General features: G+C 36.8%; 1 protein-coding gene across 1 annotated transcript in view; it reads right to left on the bottom strand.

The window, feature by feature from the left end:
• Positions 1 to 12,700, bottom strand: part of ASXL3 (ASXL transcriptional regulator 3) — a 125,562-nt gene that overhangs the window by 90,489 nt on the left and 22,373 nt on the right. Inside the window, exon 2 of the mRNA XM_079302949.1 lies at positions 9,245 to 9,333. Within this exon, the coding sequence (XP_079159075.1) occupies positions 9,245 to 9,333 (89 nt within the window). The remainder of the gene's footprint in view (positions 1 to 9,244; positions 9,334 to 12,700) is intronic.

Genomic DNA, 12,700 nt, shown 5'->3' with positions numbered 1-12,700 from the left:
TGGAAAAAAAGGAAAGAAAACAATCTGTAGACTGGAAAACTGCATCTCTTCAGCCATTATTTTTTACATTGAGGCTTAATGCACAACACTATAGGAAACATACTACACATACACAAAACAAAATAGCCACCAAACTACCCCAAACAAATAAACCAAACCTAAAACTTTCACTGCTGGGAGGATGGATTGAAGATATGGTGAAACTTTCCTGATGTAGTTTGAGAGAGTATCTGATTGTTTTGAATGCATTTAGGCCTGTTGGATATTTTTATTTAATTTCTCTTTTTGAAAAAGAAACATTATTTTTAATGCAGAATTACTCTTTATAATACTGAAACATTAAAGAAAAAAATATCATGTAGCATACAGTGTAGTTACACTGTCTAGGAGAAACATGGGAAGACAGATAGGACACAATATACACTTTTGGTAACACCAATTTATAATGTACAAGGTTTCTCTTTTCATCAGCCTTAACTACATTGCTGCTTTTCTGTCTCTTTCCATAGTAGTCTACACTGAGAGAGAGACAACATAGGAAAAAGCCCATACAACTTAAATTCTTGCATAAAAAAATATATATTGATAAAGTAATCACTATACCATGAAAAGCAACACTGGAATTGTTGACGAATTTACATTATCTAGTCACAGCTGATGTCTGCCTCACACTTAAAACAACATTTAACAGGAAGTGATATCATGACTGCACAAAACTAGTAAATCTTTTAAGATCTGCACTTCTATACATTATTTTTTTACATTTAAGTTGTTGGACTTCCACTTGTATTAAAATAAGGAGAATCTTTAACATTAAATTAATGGAGGTCTTAATTTCAGAATATTAGGCTGTGATACAGAAGAAGGACTTGAAAATAATTTTGCACTACAGATCTTTAGAACTTGAAAAATTTATCACATCACAAAATCTAACTATCATAAGTTTTACTTATTTTTCACCTTACAGGTAAAAAAACTTTTAAATTTTTCATATATCCTCTGAATATTATAACTTGATGTAATGTATTATAACTTGAATATTTAACAATCACACAGGTCACTTTCTCTTACCAAGACAGCATCAATGAAATTTAAAAAAGCTTCATATAGTGCTTTATACACAGATTAGGCTTGCATGGAAGGAGCAGAAACCTAAATAGCACAAGTAAAATAAAAATAGTTTAATAGCACCTAGGAGACAAGTATGTCACACAGACTGGATAGCTGTTTTCCCAATTTTTGCAGATACATTTTGCAGAACTGTTAATAGATGGAAAGCAAGTTTTATAGCAGATCTTCAAAAAATATTAAAAAAAATAATCAAGCAAGACTATATCTTAGAATTTACATGAAAGAAGGAATGCTGGTTACCATGCATGTTTTAGCACCTAAATAAAGAGAAATATTGTACCAAATGGAAAACTAAAGTCTTGAATACTAAATGGGCAAAAATGCATATGGAAAAGTAACAACAACACACTAATCTTAAAGAAAAGCGATTTGACTGTTCCAAAATCTCAGTTGACCCAAGAATGCAGGAACAAACTTCAACATGATGACAAATCAAGTGCTAATACAAAAAAGGAAACCATATGAACTTTCCTGAACCACAATGAAGATCCCAAATGTGGTAAAAAAAAATTGAATTGTTTTATTTTCTCATAATATGTCCTGGAACCAAACTAAAGAAAAATGCTTGATTGGCCCCAAGTCCGAACACAAAATAAATACTGGGATGTTTGTAACACTTGAGAAAATTTCAGGCTAACATAACGGAGTTTGAGTCCACAAAGGAAGGGGAAAAGGATGATAGTAGATATGGGTAACGAGACCATGGGAGAAATATGAGAAAGCAGGAAGATTCATCTTACAGAAACTCATGGGACATGGGACTGCACATAGATGGGAACTAGCAGATACTGCACAGGCCACACCAACTTAATGGCCAGGACACTGGCAGTGGAGGAGACAAGGACCAGGTTATATTCTTAGCTCTACCTTTAGCTTTAATAAATATTACTTTGCTTCTGTCTCCACTCTCTTTTTGTATATGCTCAATTAATACTCTTACCAGTAAGAACAGTATCCTCCAAAGTATTCTGTGTCATATTCAAAAGGTACTTACAATTTAAGCTATGCCATTTATCATCTGAAACTCAAAATTAAATTCACACCTTAATTATAATGATAACTTTGTAAGAACCACTGATATGGAGATTGATTTTACTGGACTGTTTATTAAACTCCCTAGACAGAGACTCCACTGTCCTGTGAAGGAAAGAAGAGAAGCATTAAAACAAATAAAACACTCCAGATAATTTCTGAATACTAAAATATGGAGAAAAAAATTACAACAATGATGACTCAGGCAAAATAAAAAATATATAAAAAAAAAACCAAAACAAAACAAAACAAAAAAACATTCCAGGTAGCTAAATGTCTTATATTGTCTTATATAGTTACACACTATGGAAGACTGACTCACCATGATTAAAAAATTCTTCATCTTTGCAATTCACTGAGGGAACACATTTGATATTTTATTTCACATCTGTTCTACATCTCACCCATAACCAGTTTCCAAATCAATACAAAGGTGGGATTACAGCTGTCCAGATATAGGCAAGTTTTAAGCAGCAGGGTAATCACAATGCAGCAATATGTAATCAAGAATTCACAACCCTGATCTCAGGCTTGAGTTAATACCTTAGCTGTTCTAGGGCTACATCACCAAAAGCTGAAATAATTATTACAGAGGTGACAGAGGTGTGATTATGCAAGTTACAGTTCCTGTGCTGGAATGTAATATAGAAAACCCACCGGTTTTTACCACGTTGAACTACACCACACATAACAATGCTGGGAATTGTCTAGGCAAGAAGGAGCAAGCCTGAGATTTTCAGCTGGCAAATTGCTGCTATCAGAACTGCCTACCAAATTAGATGGTCTGTTGTTACACTAGAAAAAACAGCATTTCAAAGACATGTCTGAAGTGAATTTACGCAGAAAGACAGGTTGTACTGAAGTTTGTTTCTTTCACTGCTTTACAGCCAAAAGCCACATCTGTAGAAGCATGAAAATCAACCTAATAATGCCAGGCAAAAGAATCTAAATAGCTTTCTCCCTCTCTTTCCATCATGGCTTCTTTTCAGTCCATTGCAGGGAATAACTACCTTCAGACAAAACAATACACTCCCTTCAGCTGAAGAGGCTCCCAAATAAATTCCATCAGACATATGCAACCACAGAAGCCTCCTAACTGTCTGTGCTCTTCCGCTGGCAACCACAGCCTTCAAGACAAAAACTGTGGTTCTTTCAATTAAATTTTTAAGTGGCTTTGGTAATTGCAGGGCATTTGGTTTTTTCTAAGTGAAAGATAAAAACTACGACTTAATAATTATGAATTACAATGGTATCTTGGAATGATTTTACAGAGAAAGAAAGTAAAAAATTCTGTCTATATGCATACAATAAAACAAGGAACCTGAAAAAGATAAACAACAGAAGACAGTTGCCAGCTCATTTAGCTTATTTACAGAAACAGCAGCATTCAGAAGGGATTTTTTTAAAGTCAATAGCTCTAAGGATGAAGTATGCAAGGCTTAAAGAGACACTGTCAAAAAGATCAAAGGATTCACAAGTGATGGTAACATTTGCAGGAGACCCCTCTAACTTCAAAGCTAAAGACAGACCCTTCACGGATCATGTGTTTTATTCCATTGATGACTCCACTCTGCAGTTCAAAGTGGGTTTAATTCTAGCTAACCCACTAGTTTCATATTTCTGCACAAAGCCTGTAAATCGAGTAAGAGTGTCTTTGAAATTTATTAGGGTCATACTTTGTGCTGCTTTCCTAGGCTCGGAAGACTTAATATGGTATGATACCATTCATGATAAATATTATCAACACTGTGGAGTGCAGAACAAAACAGCACTATTGCCAGTGCCAGTGGCAAGCATCTCTTAGTCTTCTGAAAGACAATTGTCACAACAATAAATCAATAAATAGCTTAGTCTTGCAAAGCAAAAGGCAAAATATGCAGAGGAAAAAACAGAGGAAGTGGAAGAGATACATCTCTGATTCCCATAGATGAAATTAAGATTAACAAAGAAACATCAAGAAAAAGAAGTTTAAGATTCCTACGGGAAAATGGAGAACAGAGTGAGACAAGTCAGCTTTTAAAAACTCTTCTATGAATTACCTGAACAGAATAAGGTCATGTTCAAGTTAGTTGACCATACAGAAGCCAATTACTCCAGCTGAATTGCAAAAACACTATGAAACTATCCCATTCCAGTATTCACAGTCCTGAGTCTAGTGGAGGAGGAAAGTAAATAGCTATCATAGCTGTGGGCTAAAGTTGTACTCCAAGAAATAAAGCAGCTTGTCCCATTTTGAAAGTTTATTGGCTTTTAACTTGTACTGAGGATCTTTGGCTTTAATCTTATCCAGACAAGTCAATTTCCCAGCCTCACCATGCAAAGGAGAAAGAGAACCACAGAAAGCCAAGACATAATCTAGGGTTATTAGCATCAAACACTTAACAGAGTTTGGCTGGATATTCTCCCCTAGGACTCAAACAATGTGTATAGCTCAAGTACTGAAAACTGTTCTGGAAAAATTCATAGAAAAACATGGATCAAGGGATATACTAGTTCATTTCCCTAGTTCAAGGCAGGATCAACCAAATCTAGGTTATTCCTGACAGACACATCTACAGCTACACTGGGTTGTGGTGAGACCTTTCACATCTCTTCCATGGCTCGTGACAGCAATTAATGGTTCCTGTTTAAAAAATCCAAACTTTGTACTTTCTAATTGGCATATTCTCTTTCTATTCTACATTTTAAAGGCCTTATTACTTGCTCTGTCCATAGCAGACATTCAGGATAACATACTCCTTCACTCTTTTCCTATCTTTTATGTAGCTGAGATTTACTATGTCTATATTCAATCTTTTCTTCCTTAATCCAAACAACTAATTCATCCCAGCTTCTGTTTTATTTATATCTCCCTGATAATTTTAGTCCTCTTCAATTGGTCTTATTCCTCACAAAAGAGCAGCCCTCCAAACAGAATTGAACAGACAGCTTACTTCTGTTGGTTCTACAGGCAATTTCCAGGAAATGACAAAAAAGAGCAAAACCAAGAGAAAAGAAAGACAGGGACAGAAAAGCATTTGGCAAGTTTCTGGGACTGTACTTGGTTGACTTGAACCTGTGAAGAAGCAGCAGCTAAAAAACTGAGCATTCATGAAAGGATGATCATTCATTTTTAGGAAAACAAGGGTGAACACAAAAAGAAGAAAAAGCACATCAGGAAATTAAACTTCAGCAAACTCACCCACACAACACGCACAAAGAAATTTCTGTAAGCACACCAGCAGAAAGGAAACTGACTTGCTCTTCCAAGAAGGGCTTGGCACTGAGTACTTACACTCAAAGCACAGGAGTTCTAATGCCTAATCAGAAATGTGTCTATGATTAGACAGCTGCTAAAACCAACACCAGGAACAAACATGGGAAAATTGATTAGATGATAATTAAGTATATTACGTATTCTCACATCTCACGTTAAATGTGCTGAAATTCACCACAGGTAATTAAAGTTGACTGGATCAGCCTCAGAATTATCAATCGTAATTTTTGAGAATTTGTAGAGGATATCAGTGATTGCAAAAGAATGGAAAACACTCAGCAATTAGCTTAAAAAGAAATTAAAAACTACAGGTCCAAAGAAGTAGAGATACAGCAAACTGAATTTCAATTTCCCCAAAATATGGAATAAAAATTATTTGGAAATATTTAGAAGATATGAAATTGGGTAATATATAAGCCTGTCAAGAACAACTTACTTCAAATCTTTCAAAATATTCTTTGTGACATAGCAGCAGACCCTGTTGCTGGAGAAGCAGCAGTAGGTATCATATAGCCCAACTTAATAAGTTTTTGGTTACTGTTTCTCACAGACTTCCATCAGCAAAGAGAAATATAATTCTACAAAAGAAAACAAGCTCTACTGAGCAGATGACACTAAAGCTTGGAAAAGCTGCATGTATGCTGGATGACAAGAGTACATTGTTAAAGCAATTTTACTGAATTTGAGAAACAGCCTGCAGAAAACCTAAATACAATTCAGCAAGGGAAATTTTAGAGCTTAACAAGAATAAGTAACAAAAGAAATGCAAGATGGAGAACAACTAGTGAGGCACAGGGGAAAAGGAGCACTGAGGCAAGAGTGGATCTCACTCTGTGTCACAGCAGCAGAATCAGCAGAAGCTCATGCTAGGGTGTACAGACAGCAGGTGGTGTGCCTAGAAATTAACAGCAGGATGGGAAATGTTTTCAGGATAGAAAATCCAAAGTACTGTGCTCTGAAGAGAGCACTGGTGTTTGCCTTGTAAAGAGATTTCAGTGTCCAAGTCTGCTGGCCTGACACCATTCACCATCAGCACAAGTATGAATGTTAAGTAAATACTTCTCCCTCCCTGCCACCTCCCACAGAAGAAAGCCATACATTTTCTATGTCCCTGAAAGGTTTGCCTTAAAAGTTTTTTACACCTTCTAGGTAGCAGAAGAACTGCCTGCCTGCTGACCATTTTACAACCAACCAGCATAACAGGAAAGATACTTCAGAAACAAAAATGAGTTTTTCTTCCCCAAGATGTAAAAAACGAGCTAGGTGTGTAACCTCTCAAAGGGTACATCAGAGGAGTTTTTTGGTTTATTTTCTAACATATATTTGCTTTGTAAATTTGAAATTTAATCCTTATGCATTTAATTATGCAAGTAATGCAAAAATATTTGCTCTTTTGCCTTTATGGAAAAAAAAAAGAGGCTGAATAGTCTGACAGCATTTTTTTAAGATTACACATAATGACAATGAGATGGCTGAAAATCATACATTATTCTTTCAGATTTACTATCACAGCAAAAAGCTTTAGATTAATTAATGCTAAAATATATATGAAAAATGACTAAGACAATTAACCTCATTCATCTATAAATGGAAGAGTAGAGCGGGGAGTTTTTTAAGAACTTAATGTAGAATCGCCAAGGTTCTATGACAATGATAATCAGTAAAAAGGAGTAAGTAAAGTGTATTAGAGTAGCAACATATTCCTGGCACAAGTTCAGACTTGGAAGAATACACAAATCAATACAGAATAAAATATGCTAGTGTCATTCTGCTGCTTATGGCCAGGTGACTGCACATCATAAATTTACATCCCTTGCTCACCTTAGCTGGCTGCAGCAGAAAGACCAGGAAAGACCATCTTTAGTAACAGCAAAGGCATCAACAACTTTTACATAAAATCAGAAATTAAATGAAAACCCAAATATTTAGAAATCAATACAGAATCAACATTTTCTCATTTTACAATTGCAGAATTTAGAATGCTTAGGCTAAGGAGTTTAAGATGAAAATATTTCAAGTATGAAGAACAATCAATTTTATCCTTCTAGGTTTTCTAGAACTCATGAACACATACAGCATCCTGCAATCTACTACACTGTCACATATACCTGCACGTACCATGAATAAAAATCAGAATGAATCTGAATTTCTTTCCTGTTTCTCTGCAATTCTCAGTTTCTTAGTAACTGAAGAAATGAAAGATCATGTCATTTGGAACCTCTTTAAAGGAATCTTTCTCTTACTATTCATTCTGCAGCAATTAAAAAGGGCTTTGACTTTTTCTATATTTAAAATATAAAACTTTGCCTTCATTCCTTTCCATAGGTTTTCCACTCAAAATTTTATTCATGCACTGATCACAAAAACAAGGATTTTTAAAATAGCAAAGAAATGCTACTAGCAGGCATTAGAACCCCTCCCAGGCAATTCTCATATCACAAGACATAAGAAGAAAGCAATTCATTCACTGCTGTGAGAAACAGTATCTTAATAGAACAGATTTTCAAAACTGTGCTTTCTTGCATTTTTGTTGTTTTTGTATGCAAATCATTGCGGTATAACACATGTTTGGACACTCATTTTCAAAAGTTTTCATATCTTGCTTCCTTGGAATCATTGCCAAATATACTCAAAGCAATTTCTCGACAGGAACTAGAGCACTTTAAATCTGTAAAAGGTGGCAAATTCAACTTCACTTTCCATACCATCTCTTTTGCAATTTTATCAAAATATAGCTATTATGAGCATGTTATGAGGCTGCCAACAAAGAAGTGCATGGTTATGCTGTGCAAACAATCACGCAGATTGTGTACTGTTCTGTTCCCTAGGAACAACAGTGAATTCAGAAAAACATGTCCCATGGTTAGCTCTGGTTCACCTTTACATGGAGTTTGAAGTTCTCTTGTTTTGAACCTTAGCTTTCACACCGGAAGAGCATAATTAAAATAAAAGCATATGTCTTCCTGTGCTTTGAGACAACAGTAAGTATTAATTTATTAAACCAGAAAATTTTACTATAATATTTGAAGAAGAGGCAATTGCATCTTGTAGGAGACCCCTACCAGTCAACCAGTTTTTCCTCCTTTTCGGCCCAAGTTTCCAGTGGAAGGTCACTAGAGGACCTAGCAAGCACACAGTCACCTTTGAGAAAGAGAAGCTGCATGTACATCTGAACCAGGCAGCAATGGAGGACAATGGATTGATTTCCACAGTCTCTGGATAACACATCTATCCTCTAAAAAAGTAATTATTATCACTTGAATCTACACCCAAAGTATGCTGTTATCAAGCAAGTCGAGTTGTTGTATCAGTTACTGTACCCACACTCTGCAGACACAGATTAGCTCCCAGTGTCCAAACCTCCCTCTCCTTCCATTCCCAGTTCTTTATCAGAACAATCTCCTGTTACCACAGGCAACACCAGCAATTCCTGACAGTGATTTAAGTGCCAGACCATAAACCCAAGTGAGAAGTGCACCAAGCTTCATCATGCACTTTCTCTGTGCACACAGTGGCAGATGTAACCCAGCTGATGAGCTTCAGTCCTTAAGCAAAAATGAGATGCAGCACTGGGCTGCCTGAGCAAATGACAATCTTTCTAAAGGCCACTATCTAGAGCTGGCCCATAGACTTCTTTGGTAAGATACAAAGTTAAGACAGTCACTAACCCTTTTAAAAGCCTTGAATTAACAATCAAAACCCATCAATTGTATTTCCCACTTTGACAGTGAAAATCAATTAAGCCAGCACTTGAAGTTTTGTAGAGATTATACAGCAGTCCTAGATCATTTTCACAGAGATAACAGAAATACAGAACATATAAACACTGACCTTGTTTCTTTTAACCCTTCTTTCTGAATGACTTCCAGTATTTGTTTTGCAGTCATTGGTGAATTGGGATACTTTTCCAATGCCTAAAAAGAAATAATAAATGTAAGTGACAAGACACAGTTGTCCTGTGAATCTGAAAGGTTATGTGATCATGCAGGTTTTTATGCAGTTATTTGTAAAAGGCAGGGAATGATAGTGTTGAGACTGGAGTCCTCTGTCTGTTGGAAGGCCAGATACAACCCAGGAAACTGCAGCAAGAAAAAGATTTCCTTGCTGCTTTTGTACATTATCTACTACATCTGCCTGGGAAAACTCTTACCAGGTTGCAAATAAAAGAGTTGGAATACGCAATGGTTTTATGACACAGCAACAGATTTTTCTTTCAGGCATGAGGGGAAATACATAAAACACAAGAGCCAAAGGGAAAAACAACCAAACCCACTAGCACTTTCTTTGATTTTTATTACTTTAGAATTCTTTGTGGCCGTTTGACTATTCTACACTTAGCTTTGCCATGACCTCAGAAAAAAATTGGCTAAAACCTTCCTTTTGTAGATCAGGAGCTACTGTAAGAATTGACACAGTGGGGTTTCAATTTTAAAATGTCTTTTTATTCTAAAAACAATGAAAAATGAAGCAGTCAGAACAGTCACAGCACACAAGATGCTACATGACAGAGTGCAGTATATTTCTCCAGTTCAGCTCATTTTCCACTCCTTTGCCTTTTCCAATTGAGCCCAAAGTAACTCAGTCCCCTTTTACAGATAGAACCATCTTGCAAGACTTTTTTTCTGATTTTCCACTTCCTTTTTGTCCCCATCAGTTTTATGCTGTTAAACAAACAGCCGCTCTTTTGCTCATGTAAAATGCCAGACTGATAGCCCTGGAAAATGAAACCCTTCAATCAGCAGTAAGAGGTGCAGAACAGTCCACAGCAATCAAGCTTCCCAGAGCACCCTGCCAACATATCTCAGCCAGAACTTGCATTTCTACCCTCTGTAACTATGAAATCAGTTTGGTCTAATTCCTGAGCTTCTCTGTACTAGTTACCAAATAATGGTAAATGTGAAAGCAGCTACTACTACGTGGATACCTGCCCACTAGGAACTAGAGACACCACCATATCATATCACACAAATCCAACTGTGAAGGGTGCTGGCCAGGGCTGTAATTCAGCAGCCCACCTAAAGCCAAAGACTGCCTACTCACTACAGCTTGACCAGTTCAGCCCTTTTACTGCTCTAATTTCCTTCCTGTTCTCTTTCACAGCCAAAACGCAGTTTACCAAATCCTTCAACTCTTTGTTACAGATGTGCTTTGTATCCTTTATCTTTCAGTTCCACAAAGGAAAAGGTATAGGTGAAAGTTGCACTAGAAAGGTCAGGGAGCTGAACTGAGCTTGTCTTATGTACATCAATAGGCAAGACTCAAAAGGGACCCATCAGGAAAGGAAAACCAAAAAGGTGATTTGAAAGGAGAAGAGAAGGTTGGAAAGAGTAAAAGTACAGCGATGAGTAAGGACAGAAGAAACTGCAGAGGGCTGGGAAAAGGGCCATTGCACACAAGGGAAGAGAAATGATATGATATATTAGTGACAGAACAACAATGACACATTGGAAAAATGACAATGCGTATAAAGATTAAGACTAGGATGAGAAAAGATTAATGGTGTGAAGAGACAAAAATGGAAACTTTAACCTTCAGAAAGAAGACAAAGTACAAGATGAAATGAGAATACACCAAAATAAAGGGAAAAAGAGAACCAAATTGAGAACATTCCAGAGTGCAAACTGGAAAGGACAGGAGAGAATACTACACTGTACTGGACACGGCTATGAAGGAAACTGTGTGCACTTGAAAGCGGGGTTACTCACTGTGGAGGATTCCCTGTTTCTCTTCCTGAGTACAGGCCCCTCAGCACACCTGGGCAGCTCCTCCCTGCAATTGAGAAAATTTGGGTAGCCCTGTCCCCTCCTCTACGACATCACATCCTACTCTATCAAGTCAGCAACAGTGCCGAGTATTACCATGAGAGTTTGACAATAATGGGAAAGAAACAATAAAGCTAAGCAAACATCAGAAGTCACCCTGTCCTGGACAATGGGAGAAGGGTGAGCAGTTTGTGCTGAGGAAGCTGCACTGAACTGGTTGTGGAAACAATGGCCAGACACACGGATATGGAAGATCATCTTCACCATAGGACAATGAAACCAACAAGTAGGATCCATAACACCACTACAGAAAGTTTAATGAAACCCACAGGGTAGATTTCAAATACCACAGTATGAAGTGAACACATTCAGGGTAAAAGGACAAATTGAAATGCAGACTGTTAGACAGGGCTGAAAGAGCTGGAGTAAATAACTGCCCATTGTGTGGATTTGCTTTAAACTGGACATGTAGTGTGGGCTGCAGTTCATACACCCCACAAATTTATTTCTGTTCATCTAACCCTTTAAATCTTATTATTTAAAGAACTGTTCATACCCTAACTGAAAATCATAGATTCTCCAATTCAAACACTGCTTAAGTTGAAAATCCTGTTATTATGTACAAGATTAAATTTTATCATAACAAAAATTAATTAGCAGAGGACCTTAGTAAGGATGGGTTTTTTCTGCCCCTCCCACCATGCTGTCCATCCTAACCATAGCACTCCCCTCCCCCCAGTTTTAGCCTAACCATTTACCACAATAAAAAAAATAAAAATAATTACTTGCAAAAACATTTCAATGATAATATAATTTTCTTCTCCCAGTTATGGACAACGACATAAGAGTATTATTTAAGATTTCTGTGAGCTAATGAATACATTGAACTGTTATTACACTAGTATCTCTTGCCTCCGTATCTTACCACTAACACTGCTAAAAGACTGCAATTCTTTTTGCATTTCTGAGACTTTTAAAAATAATATTAGAAATTCAAACTGAATAACTGTGCCTTAAGGCAAACAACATAATCAAATGCAAAAGGAATAGTTAAGTCATAGGCTTCTTGGTCAGACACAGTAATGCACATCAGGGGAGGAAGCCCTAATTTGTTTTAAATATCTTTCTTCCTCCTCCCACTCCATCCACCAACACTCGTATCATGTATGGGCAGTGACTAATAATGCTGAAATTAAAGCACGCCAAAGTACTGTTGTGAAGAACATGACTGTTTCAATATATTTTGTTAAGAAGGACAATGGCAGAAGAATGGTTTGCTCTGACTGCAACCTCTATCAAAGAGGATCAGATATGCTCTATTTATTCCTGCCATTCAACCATAGCATTAAAAAGAGACAGCCGCTAAATAACTGGGACAAATAATGTGAAACCCATCAGGACAATCAGAAAGAGAACAGAAGTAGTCACTGCACAGAGCACATTCTTGGTGTTCATTCAAACCCTGGTTAACAGCTCAAGGGAAAGAAGGCTCAGATCATACAAGAACAGTGGAAATCCA

Source organism: Erithacus rubecula (genome assembly GCF_903797595.1).
Source record: "Erithacus rubecula genome assembly, chromosome: 3".
Classification (NCBI taxonomy): Eukaryota; Metazoa; Chordata; class Aves; order Passeriformes; family Muscicapidae; genus Erithacus; species Erithacus rubecula.
Note: the sequence above shows the minus strand (reverse complement) of the source record. Positions and strands in the feature narration are given on the sequence as shown.